This window comes from Embiotoca jacksoni, unplaced genomic scaffold (genome assembly GCF_022577435.1).
Source record: "Embiotoca jacksoni isolate LCO1_2020_lvr unplaced genomic scaffold, fEmbJac1.0.p SCAF_2, whole genome shotgun sequence".
Lineage (NCBI taxonomy): Eukaryota > Metazoa > Chordata > Actinopteri > Embiotocidae > Embiotoca > Embiotoca jacksoni.
The window spans coordinates 19,333,308-19,353,053 of record NW_027185340.1 but is presented as its reverse complement, the minus strand read 5'-3'; the positions used below and the strand labels follow the sequence as shown (position 1 = coordinate 19,353,053).

The 19,746-nt window shown below is 41.7% G+C and overlaps 2 protein-coding genes across 2 annotated transcripts in view; both read right to left on the bottom strand.

Annotated features, from left to right (window-relative positions):
• col6a3 (collagen, type VI, alpha 3) overlaps positions 1 to 19,536 on the bottom strand; it is a 98,059-nt gene extending 78,523 nt beyond the window's left edge. The window contains exons 1-7 of the mRNA XM_069154953.1: positions 19,265 to 19,536; positions 12,897 to 13,005; positions 11,741 to 12,373; positions 9,492 to 10,088; positions 7,382 to 7,984; positions 6,612 to 7,241; positions 5,893 to 6,483 (exon numbers count right to left, since the gene is read on the bottom strand). Of these exons, the coding sequence (XP_069011054.1) occupies positions 5,893 to 6,483; positions 6,612 to 7,241; positions 7,382 to 7,984; positions 9,492 to 10,088; positions 11,741 to 12,373; positions 12,897 to 12,981 (3,139 nt within the window). The 5' untranslated portion in view covers positions 12,982 to 13,005; positions 19,265 to 19,536. The remainder of the gene's footprint in view (positions 1 to 5,892; positions 6,484 to 6,611; positions 7,242 to 7,381; positions 7,985 to 9,491; positions 10,089 to 11,740; positions 12,374 to 12,896; positions 13,006 to 19,264) is intronic.
• LOC138201596 (collagen alpha-3(VI) chain-like) lies at positions 6 to 2,748 on the bottom strand. Its single transcript, XM_069155220.1, has 5 exons — positions 2,161 to 2,748; positions 1,186 to 1,779; positions 502 to 1,086; positions 126 to 362; positions 6 to 34 (listed from the first exon to the last, which is right to left on the bottom strand). The coding sequence occupies exons 1-5, from the start codon at positions 2,696 to 2,698 to the stop codon at positions 6 to 8; spliced, it is 1,983 nt and encodes a 660-aa protein (XP_069011321.1). The 5' UTR covers positions 2,699 to 2,748.
• Positions 19,537 to 19,746: the final 210 nt, after the last annotated feature.

The window sequence follows — 19,746 nt, the reverse complement described above, 5'->3', positions numbered from 1 at the left end:
GAGGATCAGTATTTGTGGGACTCCCTGTGGGGCTCTGCTTACAGATGAAGCAGTGAAGACACTGTTTTTCACATAATCAAGGGCCACACCAATATTCACTGTTAACCCTCCTTTCAGCTTCACACTGCTCAAATGACGCAGGACATCATCTTTCTGTGAATATTTGTTCAGAGGAAAATCAATGGTGGGCTCTGTGTTGTACTGGATCAAAGCAACTTGTGCTTTTCCTGGGCCAATTTCTATTTGCTTGACAAACTCCCTGACAAACTCCAAAATTTGTCGTTCACTTGTTTGCATGTCATCAGACCCATCAAGGAGAAAAACAATATCAGCGCTTGGGAGTTCTGCGATTGTGGACATGTCTGAAATGAATACAAACAATATTCAAAGCCAACTTGTTCGCTGTAAACATTTTTTTTAACATGGGATATAATTCCAAAGGCTTTATATCCATAAGGATACCATCATAAAATACTGTGAATTAATTTTTTCATTTCTTACCAATAACAGTTGGAAATTCTGTTGTTTCTTGAGTGCCTCTCAAGGTAGCTTCCACAGATGGGTGTATGCTTTGAAGATTCTTATAGTTTGGGACATGAAAATAATGTGCTGGTGTGTAGGAGATGGTTTGCATTTCCAAAGTATCAGCATTCTTTGTTCCAATACTAAAAGTCTTTATGCCATTGTCTTTGAGTGACTGTGCTGGTCCTCTGACATCATCCCCTGATCTCCCACCACTAAAGACATATAGATACTGAGGGACCATGTCTGCACGTCTTCCTCCTACTGAAGCAGCAAAGACATTGTCTCTGACAAACTCCAGTGCTTTTCCAATGTTGAGAGGTCTTCCCAACTTATGCCTCATTGTTCTAATAGAATTGAGCACATCAATCTTGGATGAATAGGAGTTCAAGTAGAAATTGGCTGTGGCATCACGGCTGTATTGAACAACAGCCACTTGGTCTTGGTTTTGACCCCAGTTTAAATTGCCAACAATTTTTTCAACAAAGCCTCGTATCTCATCAAAGCCACTTCGTGAGTCATATGACCCATCAATAAGAAATACTACATCGTTTTTCTTAGAATCTGCAACAAAGACAAAAAATGTAAATACAAACGAAATGTGATTTTCTGTAGGTGATAGTTAAACTGGCATAATGTCAATTTCCTATTAATCCTTCTTACCAAAATCCAAAGTGGGAGCAGTTTGCTCTACATGGTGGGAAGCCTTTCGTAACAATGACAACACATCCTGCTTCACAGTAGGAAGTTCATCGTAACCAGTAATTGAGAGTGCATGATTTGGTTCATGGGATATTGTCTGCAGCTCTAGAGTGTCAGCGTCAGTTGTTCCAATGGCAACTGAAATGACACCAATTTCCTTCAGCAATCTGACTGGGGTTCTTATGTCATCTCCAGATCGTCCGCCACTCAGTAGTATGAGTATCTGTGGAACTCCTTCCAGGAGTCTACTTCCAGACTCAGGAGTAAATGCATATCCCCTTACATACTGGAGAGCAGCTCCGATGTTATGAGGATAACCTCCTTTGGGATGCAGAACACTTACTGCTTCCAGAACATCATTCTCTGTTGAGTAACGTCTCAAGTCAAAATTAATCTCTGCTGTGTCGCTGTACTGAACCACAGCCACGTGGTCTTTGTTTGCATCAATGTTTAGGTCCGTCACTATCGTCTGTACAAAGTCTAAAATATCTGTGAATCTTCGCTGAGAATCATCAGAACCATCAAGCAAAAATACAATATCTCTTCTGTCGGGATCTGCAATCACACAAGAATTTAAACAAATTCATTGATTATGAGATTGTGTAGAACATCTTTATCCCTCTAAATGCTCAATAACCATGCATGCACAACTTGCACTGCTATCTTTTGCTAACAATTTATTGACACCTTCGAACAGCCAAGCAAAACTCTATGCTTTACAGAACTGGACACAACCACCAAACAACGTGGAGGAAATCCTAGAGCAGTAATGACCCAATTCCGAAGCTCGCTTCTCGTAGCTTGGCACTCATAATTTGTTATTCTGTTAACATCCATAATTCACCCTCATTTTAATTGAGTGATTTCTAGTCTACAGCTATCTGGCAATGCAACAATACGTGCATGTGGTGTAAGACCTAACCATTAATGTCTTACCATATGATGCTGATTTGACAGCAAGGTTTTCATTCTTCTTGATGCTGGAGATTATTTGTTGTTCAATATCTGTAAGATCACTGGAATCTGCTGCAAAGAAAGCATGACTTGCTTCTTGTGAAATGGACTGAATCTCAAGTTTGTCTGCATCCTTTATTCCCACCACAAAAGTCATCACACCAACTCCTCTTAAATTTTCTGCAGCATTTGTGACATCATCACTGGACTGTCCACCAGTCAAAAGAACCAAAATTTGAGGGACACCCTCTTGGCGCCTACTTCCAGAGGAGACTGTTAAAACATTATCCTTGATGTAATGGAGAGCTGCACCAGTATTGAGGGGTCTGCCCCCTTTATGTTTCAGATTCCGCACACTGTCAGCAACATTTTGCTTTGTTTTGTATGTGTTCAGGAAAAATTCAACGGAAGGTTCCCTGCTGTACTGCACCACCGAAACACGATCTTTGTTCTCTTCCACATTGAGTTTCTCCACCATTCTCTCAACAAAGCCAAGTACTGCCTGGAAGCCATATTGCATTTCATCAGAGGAGTCCAGTAAAAACACAATATCACGTTGAATGGCTTCACTTTGACCTGTGGACCCTTGAGAGACATGATGAAGAGCTCAAGTTAGAGTTGCACATTAAGTACAGAGGTAGATGGATGGATAGCTAGCAGCTAGATAGACAGACAGACAGACAGACAGACAGATAGACAGATAGATAGATAGATAGATAGATAGATAGATAGATAGATAGATAGTCTTACCTAGAGCATTCTGTTCTTTTTCTCTGAGCTGCTGTCGAGGCACCCTTTTCACAAATGACACAAGTTGCTGATGGATGCTCCCAATGTCATCAAACTTAAGCACCGAAAAGGCATAGGAAGGGTTATGTGCAATCATTTGGAGCTCGAGTATGTCGGCATTTCTTGTGCCTACACAGAATGGTACAACTTTTTCCTGTTTTAGGGCAGCGGCAGCACTTGCAACATCATCTTCAGATCGTCCCCCATTCAACAGAATTAATATCTGAGGGACACCTTGTTGATGCCGACTCCCTGAGGACTCGGCAAAAGCATTCGTCCTCACATAGTCAAGAGCCGCACCAGTGTTGAGGGGTCTTCCCCCTTTATGGTTCAACTGCTGGACAGCATTAAGAACGTCTTGTTTTTCCATGTAGGTGTTCAAACTGAAATGTGTCTGGGGATTTTTGCTATATTGAACCACAGAGACACGATCATTGTTCTCACCAACGCTGAGTGTTTCTACCACCCGTTGGACAAAACTTTTCATTGCTGCAAAGCCACTCCGTGTGTCTTCTGACCCATCCAATAGAAACACTATGTCTCTTTGAGGGGAGTCTAATTCCACTAGAAAACAATAGGAAAATCTTGTTTAAAAAGCAGACATATACTACAGACGCTAAGTATTGTGGAGAAATCATTGCACATTACGTTGTTGGCAAAGCCATACAGCTGGTAGTGAAATTCAAACTAATTACTGCAATACACAAGGTGTTAGATGCCAGACCGTTTCGGAAAACTGATAGATGAAGGAAAATATTGAAAAACAACAAGATACGGCGCATATTCCTCTTTCACAAATGAAAGTTGGAGAAAACCAGAGCAAAGTTTTGTCTAACTAAATATTCAGTCAATGATGTGATTATCATTGGCTCAAGAAAGAGCTTAACAATGAAAAGTAAAGCTCTCTGAGATACAAGAAGAAAAAGGACGAGAGCCACGCAAGAAACAACTCAACGAGGAAGTTGAGTCAAGCCAGCGGAAAGATGTAAAAGAACATGAAACTGATCAACTGACAATCTCGTTGATGTGATGCAGTTTCAGCGCAATTCGAATTATGAAAGACCAGATGTACAAGAACATAAGGAGGAAGCCTGTTTAATTCTCAACTTCGAGTACGAGTGACACTTCTTACCTACAACAGTAGGATGCTCTGTTTGTATTTCTGCTTGAACAAATGCAGCTATCTCTGGCTGAATGGACAAAAGTTCACCAAAGACAGGCAAGTTGAAAAGAAATCTGGAGGAGGAGGCAATTTTTTCAAGTTCCGGTTGTTTAGCATTTTTCATTCCAATGGCAAACGACAGAACACCGAGTTGCTTTAGGTCCACTGCAGCTCTGGAAACATCATCATTGGATTTTCCTCCAGTCAGTAAAAACAGCATCTGAGGAACTCCCTCCAGGCGTCTACTTCCTGTAGAAGCTGTGAAAATATAGTCTTGCACAAACTGTAGAGCAGCCCCAGTGTTCCGAGGTCTTCCTCCTTTATGCCGTAGATTTCTTACAGCATAGATGATAGCCTTTTTGGATCTGTGAGTTAACAGGTTGAAGTAAACTGTGGTGCTATCACTATACAGTACAACGGCCACTCGAACCTTATCTTCGCCAACGTCCAGCTCTTCTGCCATTCTTCTGACGAACTCTCGAATAGCTGGGAGACCATTTCTGGAGTCATCTGACCCATCAAGGAGAAACACTATGTCCCTCTTATTGGTCCGTGTGTCAACTAGGTGATACATGGATAGATAGAAAGAAGATTCACGAACTGCTTGTTTTAGATTTTTCTGCGCTCATGCCTATTTATACGCATGAGCAAATTAGAAGCTCAGTGATAAAAACTGAGCCAGAAAGACACGTGAGCTATTGCTCTGAAAGTAATATTTCAAGCAAAACTGCCAAAGAACCATCTTTTTAACAAAAAGATGTATGAAGGAATTTGTTGACCGATCATCAAAGTGGACAATTAGAAAGAAAAGAGAAAGCCTAAGAAGTATAGAACAGTGGATTTTTTTGCAAACAGAATAGATATTCTAGTGCGGGTAGTCGTGAATGACATGCAACAGAAATAAGCCCAAATAATTTATAACAATTTGTCATTTTTTATCATGAATCATTAGACTCCAGGAATTTGTTAAATAGTATTAAGAGAAAGAGTATTAGTGCTAGAGAGTAAAACTACAATGCAATACTCCAAAAAAAATGTAAATGTGGAATTCTTACCTACTAAATCAGAGATTCCATTCATGGTTTCCCCTGTGTCTTTGTTTATGTGCAGTGTAGCAACAAGTTGTGGTTGGATTGAGGGTAAATTGGAGAAGTCAGCAACCTTGTATGTGAAACCAGGTTTGAAGGCCACCATTTCCAACTCTGACAGATTGGCATCTCCCACTCCAACCCCCACTGACACAATTTCATGCTCTTTAAGAGCAAAAGCTGGGCCTCTCACATTATCAGTGGACGGTTTGCTACTGAGAAGGATTAAAATTTGGGGCACTCCTTCTAGTCTTCTACTGCCCGTGGAGGAAGTGAAGACTCTGTGCCTCACAAACTGGAGAGCTGTGCCGATATTAAGGCGTCTCCCACCCTTGTGCCTTAAATTATCAATGGCATTTATAGTGTCACTCTTTGTCTTGTGAGAATTTAGATATAAATTGATCTCAGCGCTATCAGCAAACTGGACCACAGACACTCTGTCTTGGTTCTCATCGACATCGAGGTTCTCCACTATGTTCTTAACAAAGAGTTTTATGTCTGGGAATCCATTTCTGGTGTTATCAGAGCCATCCAGTAGGAACACAATATCTCTTTTTACAGCGTCACTTCGCGCTAAGACACAACAAATCAGGGTCAGTTATTCTGATAAAGCACTTAAACCATCAGTGGCAGAGTTGCACGTTGCCCACCAATAAGAACATATTTTTTCCTTACCTTTGTGCAGAACGACGGCTAGCTCTTCCTTTGGAAGGCTCACGTAGTTATTGAGCCTTTGTGGGATGGTACTAAGCTCACTGAATTCCTTTACATTGAAGGCAAATGAAGGGTTGTGTGAAATGGCCTCAATCTGCTTTGGGTCCGCATCCTTGACACCAACACCAAACGGTACGACTCCCTCTGTCTTCAGTGCTCCAGCAGGTTCCTTCACATTATCCGTGGACCTACTTCCAGCCAAAACTATGAGAAACTGAGGGACATTTTGTGAAGCCCGACTGCCATAGCTTTCAGACAGAATGGTGTCCTTCATGAATCTCAGAGCAGATCCTGTGTTTAAACTGCGTCCGCCAGCCAGACTCATCCCACTCACAGCTCTCAACACCTCATCTTTGGTTTGATAGGTGTTAAGGTAGAAATTTGGAGTTGGCCTTTCACTGTGTTGAACCACTGAAACTCGCACCTTGTCATTTCCAATATCTAGTGGTTCGATTACTTTCATGATAAAATCCCGGATGTAGGGAAAATCTGCTCGAACATTGTCTGTGCCATCGATGAGGAAGGCAACATCCCTTTCAGCTCCAGCAACAACTGAGGAAAAACAAAAAAGTTCATTTAATTTTAACCAGGGTATCTTTACATTATTGTTTGATAATCTGACATCATGTTTATTTCATTAAACAGTTAAATAATAGAAACAGAAAAAATACAAAACTAACCGGTCTCGTCTGGGAATATTGTTTCTGTGACATCTGTATCGCCAACCACTGTTATCAACTTTGGCATGATTTGTTCAGCCAAAGCTGGTAAAGAAGAGAAGCTTGTTTCATGGTAAGCCAAATCTGGAACAAAGGCAACTGACTTCAGTAGGTTCTCCTCTGCTTGTCCGGAACTGACTGTGAAGGTCAAAACACCAGCCAGGGCCAATTTATCGGCCACCGATTTCAACTCATCTTGGGCTGGACCGCCTGTGATCAGAACCAGCACTTGCTGGACTCCCTGCCTCCTGCGTGACCCCGTTGACAGCTTGAACATATTGGTCAGGGCATAATTCATGGCAGCTCCTGTATTTAAAACTGAGCCTCCGGTCAGCCTGAGTTGAGAGATTTTATTCACAACATCTTCCCTGCTGCGGTGGGTGTTCAGGTAAAATTCTATTTTTGGACGTTCAGCAAACTGCAGGAGACCAATCTGTACCCTGTCGGGACGTATATCCAGCTGGTTGACCACGTTGATCATGAAGTCTCTGACATAGGGAAAGGTGCTGCTGCCGATGTAGTTTGAGCCATCCACAAGGAAGACAATGTCTCGGACCACTTTTTTGGTCTGCACTGTTGTTATCTCCACCACTGAGGAAAGACGCAAAAACAAAATAATTATTATTTATCCAAGGTTGCCATTAATTTGTGCATTTCAACAAAGATCAGCTAACTCGTTCATTGCATTACTTTAAAAATGTATTGAGTGCAATTGACAGACAAAGCATTACCTGGCTCAGTGGGTACTTCGGTCACCACCACCCCAGCCAGAGTGGAGAGCGCATCAAAAATTACGCTGCCTTCTCTTGTGACACGAAGCAGTAGGCGGAAGTCCCTTGTCTTGAACACAACTGACTCAGCAAAGGCGATCTGCTTCAGCTCCTCCCCGTCAGCAGCCTTAGAGCCTGCAGCCAGAGTCAATACGCCCATTCGCTGCAGGGCCATCGCAGGTTCTGCCACACTGTCACTGGACTTTTTACTGGTCAACAACAGTACAAGTTGGAGTACCCCCTGCTGAATACGACTGCCCTTCTCAGGCCGCAGCATATTCGCCCGCACAAAGTCCAAGGCTGCTCCAATGTTGACTGTCTGTCCCGGTCTTGGTCTGATGCTCCCCAAAGCAGCCGTTATTGCCTCCTTGGTTCCGTGGGAGTTGAGATCCATCTCGAGTCTCGTGGAGGTGCTAAACTGGGCGATTCCTATTTGAACTGCATCTGGACCAATTGGTATTCTTTCGACATACCGCTTGATGAATTCGCGAAAAGCGTTGATGGCCGCTGTTCCCATTGTACCGTCGATGAGGAAGATGATGTCTCGTTTTCCAACCATTACCACTGAAAAAAACCAACATTAAAATTAGAAAGTTTGTTCTTTGAGAAATGGTATAAACATCAATCTTCAACAAATCCCTCATCAAAGGATATTCTGACTAGATTTATGTTTTATATTTACATTATAATTTGCGGCATATGTGATTTAACTCGGGTCTCAAGTTGGCAGCATGCTAATGCCAATACTCTACCTACTGAAATTAACAAGTGGCTGATTAACATCTCGCACAGATCTGTAAGTACAATACGAGGGTCAATCAAAAAGTTCCATGACTGCCCATGTTGTGCCTGAACGGTAAATAGTATCTTGACATGCACGGAGCAGTGAGAAGCTATAACCTTCGTTAGTAAGTATTCCAAGGTCGTTATTTGATCATCAGGCACCTGAGTTACACACATTTTTGTGAATGCACGGCACTTTTGCCATGCACCTGAATCTTGAACAAAGAGGCACATCAAATTTTGTGTCAAATATCTGGGGAACAGAAAGGAGGAAGGGTGGTGGGCTTCGATTGTGTTGGTTTTAGGCCTGAAACTCGCTTGTTGAATGCGCTTGAGCAGGTATATTGTCACGTTAGAAAAACCAAGTACAATCACACCACTATCAGGTGGGTTGCACCAAATGTTTTCCCTGAAATGCCTCAGACCATTGTTGAATTCGTTGTTGGTAGTTTGAACCTGGGGGGGAAAGTTACGGTGCACAACCCAGTGAAGGTCAAAGAAAACCCATCTGGTTGCGCTCCTGACCTGATACCCCTTTTCTGGTATTGGACAGTGACGTTCTGCCTCTTTAAAACACCAATGTCATTGAAAACACTTTGCCCAGCTCATTGGTTCATTTCAAGGGTGTCTGTGGTCAATTTCCTAAGTCTAACACAAAATTTGATGAGCCCCCTCTGGTCATGTCCATGGCAAAATCGCAGATGCTCCCGACCAGTGCTCAATCATAACTCAGGTGCTGATGATAATCAAACTACTTACCGTTCACGCCCATACCACCCTTATATAAGCTTGTTGCTATGAGCTTGTTTTGAAGTTAAATATTTTTCACATAGCCATAAAAAATAAAATTGCAGCTTCTATTATCACAGAAAAAGGTTGTCAGTTGATGTATAAATTATAAATTAAAATGTGTATGCTTTATTAATACAGAATTGTGATACTTTATGTTATCTGCACAAGCTCTGATGGTTCTTCTATCATTGCTAGAAAATATGATGTCTAACAAACTAGGTTCTGAAAGGCATACTAAGGTAGCAGAACCACTTGCGAACATTATTTTCTTAGTATAATATCTGTTAACCATTTTACCCTTTTCAATGGATTGGTGGAAGTGGATCTGTAATCTGTTAAAAACCTGATTGATTTTTAGGTAGTTTAAGTTCACCCCAAGTATATCTTACCTTCCACACTACATTATATTCATTACAAGCTCTCTAGGGCTTTCAATTCATTGAGTCCCCTTCCACAACCATAATGCCCCGCCAACAATTACAGAGAAGTTACATACCTTCTGTGAACTCATTATGAACTATAATGGTGCGCTGGATAACCCCGTGAATGTATGGCAGCAGCTGATCACCCATGCTTGCAACTGCTCTGAAATCAGGGGCTGACAGGACAAAACTTCTATCTGTAGCAACTGCCTCCAGATCTGCAGCGGCAGTGTCACCAATCGGCATGCCGATTGTGATAACGCCAGCCCTCTTAAGGGCCCGGTCACCGGCACCGGTATCATCAGTGGAAGGCCCAGCACTGATAACCACCAACATCTGGGGCACACCCTCGTCTGCCCTGCCCCCAGCTGTTTCGCTCAAAAGGCTCTCGGCCACCTCCTCCAAGGCGAGCCCCAGGTTAGACTCATCGCCCCCTGCGTAGGTGAGGCCCTTCACTGCATCCAGGACCGATGATTTGCTGTCAAAGCTATTTAGATAGAACTTTACGTCTGGGTTGCTGTTGTACAGGGCTAAGGCCACCCGAACAGCGTCCCTGCCCACATCAAGGGACTCAATGATTCTCAAAACCAAATCACGCACAACGGGGAAGTTTGCTGCTCCAACGTTCAGTGATCCATCAATTAAGAGTACTAGGTCAGCAGAATCTTGCGCTTTAAGGAGAGAGAGAGAAAACAAAACAAAATGGAATTTGTGAAAGTGTTAACCGAGTGAGACAGAGACAAAGACTTCAATCAAAGAACTCGTGCTGGTACATCATTGCATGTGTCAAGTAACATTCAAAGTGAACAAATCAACAACCACATTGCAAAACATCATACTGCATGTAGGCTGAACCAAGGAGCTTTCCTGCAGTCAATTAATTTGTTGCTTTTTTTTTTTTTTTTTTGCCTTACAGAATAATTACTTGGATTACATACAGATTGCAGTAAAATGAAGATTACTGATTGGTACATTAGATGGGTACCAATATGGTTTATCAAATGTTCTACATGTTGCATGAACCAACATGGTTTTCCAAAGCAAAGTAAATTTGACATCATTTTGATTGTTGTAGCAAAAACAATAGTAATAGGATGAATGGATTTATAAACAGTTTAGTTTCACTGAATGACTGTTAGTTTAAGATATGTGTAAAATAAAAATCGGGCAAAGATAAGGGCAGACAAATATTTTATAACTAATTGATCATTTGAAAATTGTTTTTGGGGAGGATAAAGTATAAACAAATCTAAAGATGGTCATTATATACAGAGAATACAAACAATGAAAAATATATATATTGTTAAGCTTTTAAGGATAAAAACTCAAATTTAATGTCCTTTTTGTGAGCTCCTCTGAGTTCAGCCATCCCATGCAGACTCTTGTTATAGACCCCAGATGAAGTGACCAGTCATGACCCCGTGGACCATCTGTGTTGCCTGCATGTACTTGAGAACATATTACATGTGATTCCATATAAAGTGAGCATTTAAATGATGATGCTTCCTACTCATTTTGGAGACATTTACTACTTTCGATGGTAATGTATTTTTTGTGCATTTTAAGTTTTTAGTTAAATACCCTTCATTGGAATTTATCCAACAAACGACTATAAATCACATAATTCGTAGTCATCTACACGTAAAAGTATTCTCAGACTTATTGTGCAGGTTATGGATGAGTCCAGGCAGGTTCATCACTGTTTCAAATACAGAATATTGCACATATTTTACACAGATAGACATTGTGACTGATAAAGACAAACAGACATTTGCAGGACACATAAGCAGTGGTGCGTTGTTAGCTATTGTTAAAAGCTCATTGATTGATCTTGAGGTGTGATGTTTTAAAGGGACAAGTGTCCTGGAGATTATGTTCTCTTCCACTGTTAATTTGAGGCTTCATTATAGGGATTTTGTCCTCTATTATACAAAAAGTCATAATCGGAAAACGGTGTCTTGAATTATGACTGAAGTTTTCGCTGTATGCCAACAGTCTACTCAAAAAAGCAACTTATTTTAATGCACCTGGGACAGAATATATCTGTACCATGAGCACAGATTAAACATCTTAATCTAAGATGCAGGGGGTGGCGATCACATGCAAACCTTATTGTGATTTGTAAAGCATTCGGGACATATTAAGTGTGATAAGACAAAACAAGTGATGTTAATTTTGCAGGTGGAGAGTGAAAGGTTATTGTGGTTAAAAAAAAACTTGATCATGTTAATGATAAAGTCGAGTCAGGACCGCATATGCATCAGCTTCTTCCTGCACACGCAGACACATTAGTATGGTAGTGACATTGGTCCCATTTCATTACCTGTCCCTCCTCCAGCCACAGGGGCCTCATTTGCCACAGGAGCCCCCCCTGACTGGGTCACTGCGCCGCAAATCCCCACTACTAACTCCTGTATTATGTCCCGCAGAATCAGGAAAGAGTCTACACTGAACACATGAGTGTCATGGGGCTGGCTAGCCATGTCCCTGAGCTCGGAGTCCACCGCATCCTGAACTCCAACCGCAAACATCTCCACGCCCGCCAGCCGCAGCACTTGAGCCGGCTCGACCACGTCATCCTGAGAGCGCCCGTCTGTCAGCACCACCACCACCTGTGCCGCTCCGTCGGCAGCGCGGCTACCGGAAGCAGCGGACAAGTGTGTGTGTATCAGGAAATTGAGGCCCAGACCAGTCCGCGTGCCCCCACCACGATAAGACATAGTCTTGATGTGTGCCAGGACTCCCTGTGTTGTCGGGTAGCCGTTGAGCAGGAACTCGGTTTGGGGCTTGCTATTGTACTGCACGAGGGCAAATTTAAACCTGTCTCCTCCAACCTGGTGCAGCGACTGTATCAAGCTGTACAGAAAATGTCTGACATGCTCAAAGTTCTCCTCGCCCATACTCCAGGATGAATCCACTAGAAAGTACATATCAGCTGCCAACCCGTGTGCACAATCTTCGAAAGAGAGTGTTTGGAGGACAGAAGTGAAGACCAGTGAAAGAAAAATATTGTTTTACTATACTGCTGCACAATGTAACTGCACAGTTTAGCTCATTTTAGGTTTGACAGCATCAGTCTTTATGTTCAAAAACATCTATTCTCATGTCTCTTGAGGCCTATTTTAAATTTTGATTGATGGCATGAATTTAGATTTAAAAAATAAATAATCATAATGCCATCATAAAGCCAGATCAGCAACAATGCTCACCAAAATGGTTAAAAAAAAAATTGTTTTTTATCTTTATGTTTTTAATTTTGATAGAAAACCATAAGAAAACCATAATTCCCACATTTCTCTTTGATATTTAAACAGGTGCAAATGGAGATTTACATATCTTCAGGGGTGAAAAAAAAACAACACAAAAATGTAATATCCCACTGAGTGTTGCTGAAAACTGGAAAAAACATTACAAGCAAACAGATTATCTGCAAAATGATCTCTCTCTACCGAAGCTGAAATGAAGTGAATTCAACTTACATTCCTGGGCATCAAGTTTAGGGAGGAGTCCTGCGAACAGGACGCCCAGGAGGGCACAAAGTGGCAACAGCCGATGCCTCCTCATCTTCAGAGGCAACAAAGAGGACACCTGTGGAAGCAGAAGCAATAAAATGTCAAAAAAAAAAATACCAGCCAGAGCTTAATGTCATTTATACTCCAGACTTTAAAGCTACTGGAAGAAAATTGACACATATAGCTTGTGTTTCTAGAAATGTATTTCTCTTATTGATCTTTTATTTTAAAGCTGTTTGCACTAGTCTCTAAATATAACACAGCATTGCAAGGATGCAACATTTCATCTTCGACACACTGCCCATGACAAAACAACATGTCCTGTCAAACTCTTTAGCAAACTCTTCTGCAGCCTGCATGACTACCTCCCAACAGTATATGTGAGTGAGCTGCAGAGTGTGTCCGTGTTTCAGTGGCAGAAAGTGGTAATAATCAAAACCACCTGTCAAAACTACCAGCCAATGTACTTCAGTAATTAACGCTGCTTGGCAGGAAATTATTTTTTCCAACTCACAAAATATTCTTAAAGAGTGGTGTTAGACTGGAAAGTCCAGTTTCACAGCAGGAGTCTGGGTTTTCTATGTAGTCAGATTTTCCTCCGTTGTGATGCGAAGTAAAATCAGAGGAGATGAGGGAGAGGTCACACATGGCTCACTGCTGACTTTATAAATTCAGTGCATCAACACACAGAGATTTCTGAATTTATTTAGTCTCTACCATAGGAAATAACTCCAATGATGATTAAAAGCCATGTAAACTCTACGGATTGAGACGAGTTTTCTGCAAGTAGGTTACAAACACTGAAGAGGGACAACCTTAAAGTGAAGCGTAGTCCTGCAAAAGCCTGAAACGTCCTCGTTTAAAATTAGTTTTCACAAAAATACGTGTACAGATAGACAAACAATTGTGCGTTTATACCTGTAAGGACTACATCTCTGTATCTCTATAGTTAACCTTCACAAATGCATAGCAAAGCTCAATCCAAAACCTTTTGTACAGCGTTGACTGTCTTCCCTTTTCACACTGTCTAGGTCTAAAACTCACGTTGGTCCTCACAAAAGTACAAATCCAAGAGCACACGTGCACACACACCTAACCCGTTAAATTTCAGACCACCCTGCGGTGATAAAACGGGTCCAGAATGACTCGAAAGCACGAAGTCAATTACGTTTTAATACACTGAAACAAAGCTAAACAAAAGTGCAAAGCTGTTATTTGAGAAAAAGACAAATATAACCCAAACTTCTAACTGTGATCTGATTCACTCAAACATGAGTGAGGATTTATAATCATGTACATTCAAACATACATGACCTGTGACTAGTGAAGTCTCTGCCATTAGCCTAATGACGGGGAGTAAAAGTAGACCCAGTCGACTGTGTTTAACAGTCTCTGTGCCGGCTGGCAAACACACGGTAAAATTTTAGCACTGAGGGCAGCTCTAAGCTGAGCTGTGAGGAAATTATTTTACATTATTAGAAGTTTACTGTAAATATATGTGGGAGTAAAAGAGGAATGCTTTGTCTAGAACGTGCAAGAAGTTTGCAATTCTCCTTGGTAGAGCATGTTGTGACATCACCTAAAAAAAAATCTCTCCTGCCCCTAGTGGGAAATGCTGATATAGCAGCTTATAAGAGGCCCTGATACTGTTATCATCCTCATTTCTTCTCTGTCAGAAAATTAGACTGGGGAACCTTTGAAATGTTAAGATTTTAAGACTTTTCGTCCAAAGTGTCTTTGCTAAATTGTTTTTTGTTTTTGTTTTTCTAGATTAACCCATCAGTTATTTTCAGTTGGGTTTCTATGAGCCCTTCTGCACGAGTGACCACATGTTAAGGATTTGACTTGCCTACAGCTGAGCTGAGTGTTCATATTTATATGTTAAGCTGTAGGATTGGCCCGTTTCTGCTTTTTGGTCCTTACATCAATACACCTCAACACATATTTGAAAGAATAGGCTGCAGGGAGCACAGGGTCATGCTCAAGGGCATCTCTCCAGATTTTATACTTGCATAAGGCCCTAAACTTGGTTCTAAAAACTTTATGAGAACTTGTCCAGTAATGTAAACCCCACAACGTCATAGTTTCCTTCTCTTTAAGTGTTTTTTGCAACAATTAATTGTGCTTATTATTAAACATGAAAACTCAGAGTGGATTTTCTGATAAGAAAACTCAAATTACATCAAAGCACAGGAAAAGTTAAATAATGCATCATCTAAAGCTCGCAGTGATGCATACCAGTCTTATTAACTCTGAGTCGTGGAAAATGTCATTGTCCATGGTGGATTCAAGCAATGATAAATTGTAAAACACATGGCTGCCATACTGAATGTAAAACAAAACTGCAGGGTCATTCTGTTTATACTTTGCTGTGTCCACTGTTTATACAGGCCACACTTTGCAGATGGAAACAAATCTCTGAAAGTCTCAACTAGAGACAGGCCCATTAGCGACACCAAACAAAATGAAACTTCTAAATGTTATCGTGCAGTTTAAGACTCAGTACAGGCAACTAAACAAACACATTAAACGTTTTTCTTCCAAGTAAGAAAAGTTTTTAAAAAGTGAGAAAGAATCCCCGGATGCTGTCACTTTCCAAATATAGGGCCTAAAATCACCAAGCTCCTTCATTTCAAGGAAATCTCAGCTCCCTTGGACGTTGCAACTGATGTTTGTGTTCTTCACTCGTGCTCATTTGATTTCAGGTCACTCAAAAGCCACTCCTCTGCACAGTTTGCCAGGTTCGGCCGATGTGTCAACACTACGGCTTCCTCCCATCACCACAGAGGAAAACATAGTAGCACAGCGGAGGCCTGACTTCTCTTGATACGAGCAGCCAAAACAATGGCGGCGTCTGCAATTATGTAAGAGAGAAAATTCAGAAGGACATTTAGTAACTTTCAACTTGGGAGCAGAAATCTAAAATAAGCTGAACGTCACGTTGACATCTGGAATATTATCACCTGAAGGTTTTTTAATGGGCTGGATGAAAACATTGAGACTGAACCAAAGCAGTAGATAGTTGTCTCCTGGATAGCCTCCTGGACATTACACACTGCCATTTAATCCGTTGTTATAAAAACTACTGCGAGGGACTTTCATATAAAACTTATTGACTGTAAAGCTTTAAACCTCCAGTGTGGATTTTTTTTTTTTGACACTTCATAGACTCAAACGTAGCCACGCTAGTAGCCTATGCTGCTGTTGCAGCTGGAAAAACAGTAGCTAGGTGGGAGATAAATCAAATAAAAGGCATCACAACCTTCACGAAATGACTTTGATCCATTCGGTCCGATAACATTTAGAAACTCTAGAAAAGCTATTGGAGTATTTTATTCAAATTCAAGTTAGCATAAACCAGAAGTTAGCCGGTCTCTGGTGAGCATGCTTTGCCCATTTGGCGTCATCCGGCCAGTCCGGGAATGTCTCGCCAGACGCCAAAAAAAGAGAGATTGATCTGGCAGTGACAGGTTTAATCAAAACTATTTGAGCAAAGATGTAACAGGTGTTCATTTATAGGTAAAACTCGCACACTGTACTTTAGCTTAAAGATATCAAGATTTGTTTAGTCACAAATCATGTCGGAGGTAATGCAATCATTTATCATGGCGGGGACAATCCAAAAAATACTTCAAGCATCCCAAGTGAAAACCTGTGTCAGTCATACACTCACTCTGAGCAAGTTCCATGTACAATTCGAGCCACACAGGTCCAAACTTTAATCCCCAAAGTGACGAGTAGCTTCAAAATCTATATTATGATTGTGTTTGAAGAAGAAGGAGACAATACAAACAACAGCTAGTTCAGCTCTTGTGCTGCTTTTTGCCCATTACATATCAGTTTCCCCTGATCAATATTCAGGAAAGGTTGCATGCCTTTTTTTTCCTGCTACCACTAGAAGTCGCCAAAGTCGAACATTTTTAGTCACTTTAAGAAGTTAATTATATACACGAGTCATCCAGCTACATCTTTCATGTTTCACATATGAGCCTAACTAAAATTAACTAGGGTGTGTGTATGTGTGTGTGTGTGTGCGCCTATGATTTGCTGAGTCAACGCTTTATCCTCATCTGTAATCAAGTTACTGACATGAAATGAGGCTAAAATAAGAGTTTAAGTGGTGACCAGTTTATGTCGCACAGGCAACAGAACTTATGGTTCATTGTATATACCAGTCCATCGTGTTTAGTGTTATTATTAATAGCTGTCTGTTTGCATTTACAGAAGACAGATACTGCAGCATGCCCATGAGCACTCAGATGCTCATTTGCAGCAGCTGGACCTCACACACACATTTAAAGCAGGAGACCACACACACAAACACATGTACACATAAGCACACTCACACAAGCTCACAGTGCAACAGCGCACAAATCCATCAGTATCAGTGACGGATCGATATGCAGTTTTACCAGCTGGTGTGCGTTTGTCCGTCTGACCGGTTTGTCCGGCAGATGTGTGTTCAAGCGTCACGGTCAATCGGAGGCTGCTCACGTATTAAACTTGACACTTGAGTAAGTTATGATGAGGACGAAAGAGATGATGAAATAAGTTAATTTCTCTATTGATCTACATATCAGCTGATCTGTTGCACTAAAATGTATGTGTCAAAACCATTTAAGTCACTAACAAGTCTTTGTTTCTTATGTCCCTTATAAATACTACTGGTTACGTCCATATAAAGAGAATATCAGAGTATTGGTTCCCTGATTTGGGACCTTTCTGAAAACTCTTCACATTTTCCAGACATCTGCGCTGCATCATGGAAAAAAAGACAAAAAGCTGGAGAGAGTGGGGTAAGCCATAAAACACATTTGTGCTGATTTACGCTGTATATCTTAAAAACCCTTTAAGCATCCTCCTGATGCAGCTCTGCCAACCACGGTTCGGAAATTGGCTTCCAAAGGGGAGCTGTTGCCCTGTCATGATCCTGCTAGTAAATTATGTACAAAATTAATAAAGAACAAAATCTGCAGCGCACACTAAAGTTGTTTTTTTTCCCTCCTGCCCTCTGAGCAGCGACCAAGTTCTTCCCCTCCGTATCATAGCAACGGGTTACATGCAAACACAATACGCAAGAAGCGGTAGCTCAGGAGAACTTATTCATGACAATTTTCCAAAGTGATTTCCTCGGGTTGCAACTCAGAGGAGTGAAACAATTGAATTAATCAAATCCCCACATACACAGTGAAACGCTGCACGGCTGAATTCCTCCGTCTCCGCTTGGACAGTCTGTTGCAGGAGAGGAAGGAAGATTAACGGCTCGCACCTGGTCACCTAAACCCACCAACCCACCCACCTCTTCAGTCCAAGACAGACAGACCAACCAACACCCCCCCACCCCACCCTCACACACACACACACACACACACACACACACACACATACACTCACCCCCCCCCCCCCCCCCCCCCTCCTTGTACATCTGGACAGGAGTCTGGAAAATACTTTCTTCACACTTTTCCACTCTTGCGCTCGTTTCAGGGAGGGTGTGGTTTTAGGGATTCTGCTGCAATGGAAACATCGACCCAACCGACTTCATTCGTGCTCATGTGGGTGGGGAGATTTTAAACATTTGGATGTATAATTCTCTGTTCAGATCCAATTTAAAGAATAGATGATTATCACATGATCCAAAAATTAGGAACTACTCAGTGATTTTTCGTACATCTTGACAAGAGTTTAATCGGTTAATGTCTATTTTTCAGGTTTAGTTTTACATTCATTCGAGAAAAAAAAAACCTGCATTGTCCCATAGAAAGTAGACTTTTTATGACATTATTGTGCAAAGAAATGCCTTACAAGTTCACAGCTCTCATAGTTTAAGACCTCAGATGCAGCATCTCAGGAATTTTACAGCACAATTACTTGACTTTTACACATTAAACCGAGCAGGAAGCAAAGACATACAACAGCAGAACAGCATTTTTACGAAGAGAAGCGACCGAGCACACACACACGCACACACACACACACACACACACACACACACCCCTTCTCCGCTCACATGCGTCGCACACAACATTGCTGAGGTCTCCCTCCTTCACCCTAACTGCGGCTCATCTCTTGCCCTCGCATCACTCTCACCGTTTAAGTATAGGTTTCAGTCCAACTGCTGAACGCACGCTGTCTGATATTTATGAAGCACAGGCCAAAAAACGTTGCACAAACCTGCGATTATCACACACATCGTGAGCTCACATGTTTCAACTTGGGATTGCAACACTACGGTCAGTGCACTATATATACATCCACATACAGTGCATTTGAGGTCAATCTTAAAAGTAGTGAAAGTAGTGAAACTATGCAACAGCACCAGTAGGTTTCAAACTTACCCTGAGCTGAAGCGGCTGTACTCCACCGTATTTGTTTTTGAAGAAAAGAAATAATAATATGAGTTATGTGAAATGACTGAAAGCTGGACTTTTGGTCATTATCCTCCTGGTAAATTCCCCTCGCTGGCTTTTCCCAGCTCCTCCCGAAGGAAGGTGGTCGAGCAAGGCGGTGATAAGATAACTGATGAGAGGTGTACAGAGAGAGAGAGCAGTCCTGAGTGCAAGAGGGGGAAACGGTTGAGACAGAAAAGGGACAGACACCCTGCCGGTCCTGTACCAGAGGAGCTGTGGTGCCGAGCTCAAGGCTGGGATGGGACAAACTTCCAAACTCCTGGAGTTCTGCCACCTCTCTCTTCCTCCTCCCACTTTCCCGAAAGAAAAAAAGAGAAAAGAGGAGAGAAGAGGGGGAGTGGAGGGGGGGGGAAGCAAATGAAAACCAGACATAGCCCTGTTTGGTCTGGATGTGAGCAGTGGGGAAGATG

What these genes read in the sequence shown, in the direction of transcription:
- LOC138201596 (XM_069155220.1), bottom strand. Translation starts at nt 2,698, where the DNA reads ATGCAATATGGCTTCCAGGCAGTACTTGGCTTTGTTGAGAGAATGGTG. An exon ending in AGAATTTCCAACTGTTATTG is followed by an intron (nt 363 to 501) that starts GTAAGAAATGAA and finishes TATTCATTTCAG; the next exon opens with ACATGTCCACAATCGCAGAA. An exon ending in TGTCCTGCGTCATTTGAGCA is followed by an intron (nt 35 to 125) that starts GTGTGAAGCTGA and finishes ATCTGTAAGCAG; the next exon opens with AGCCCCACAGGGAGTCCCAC.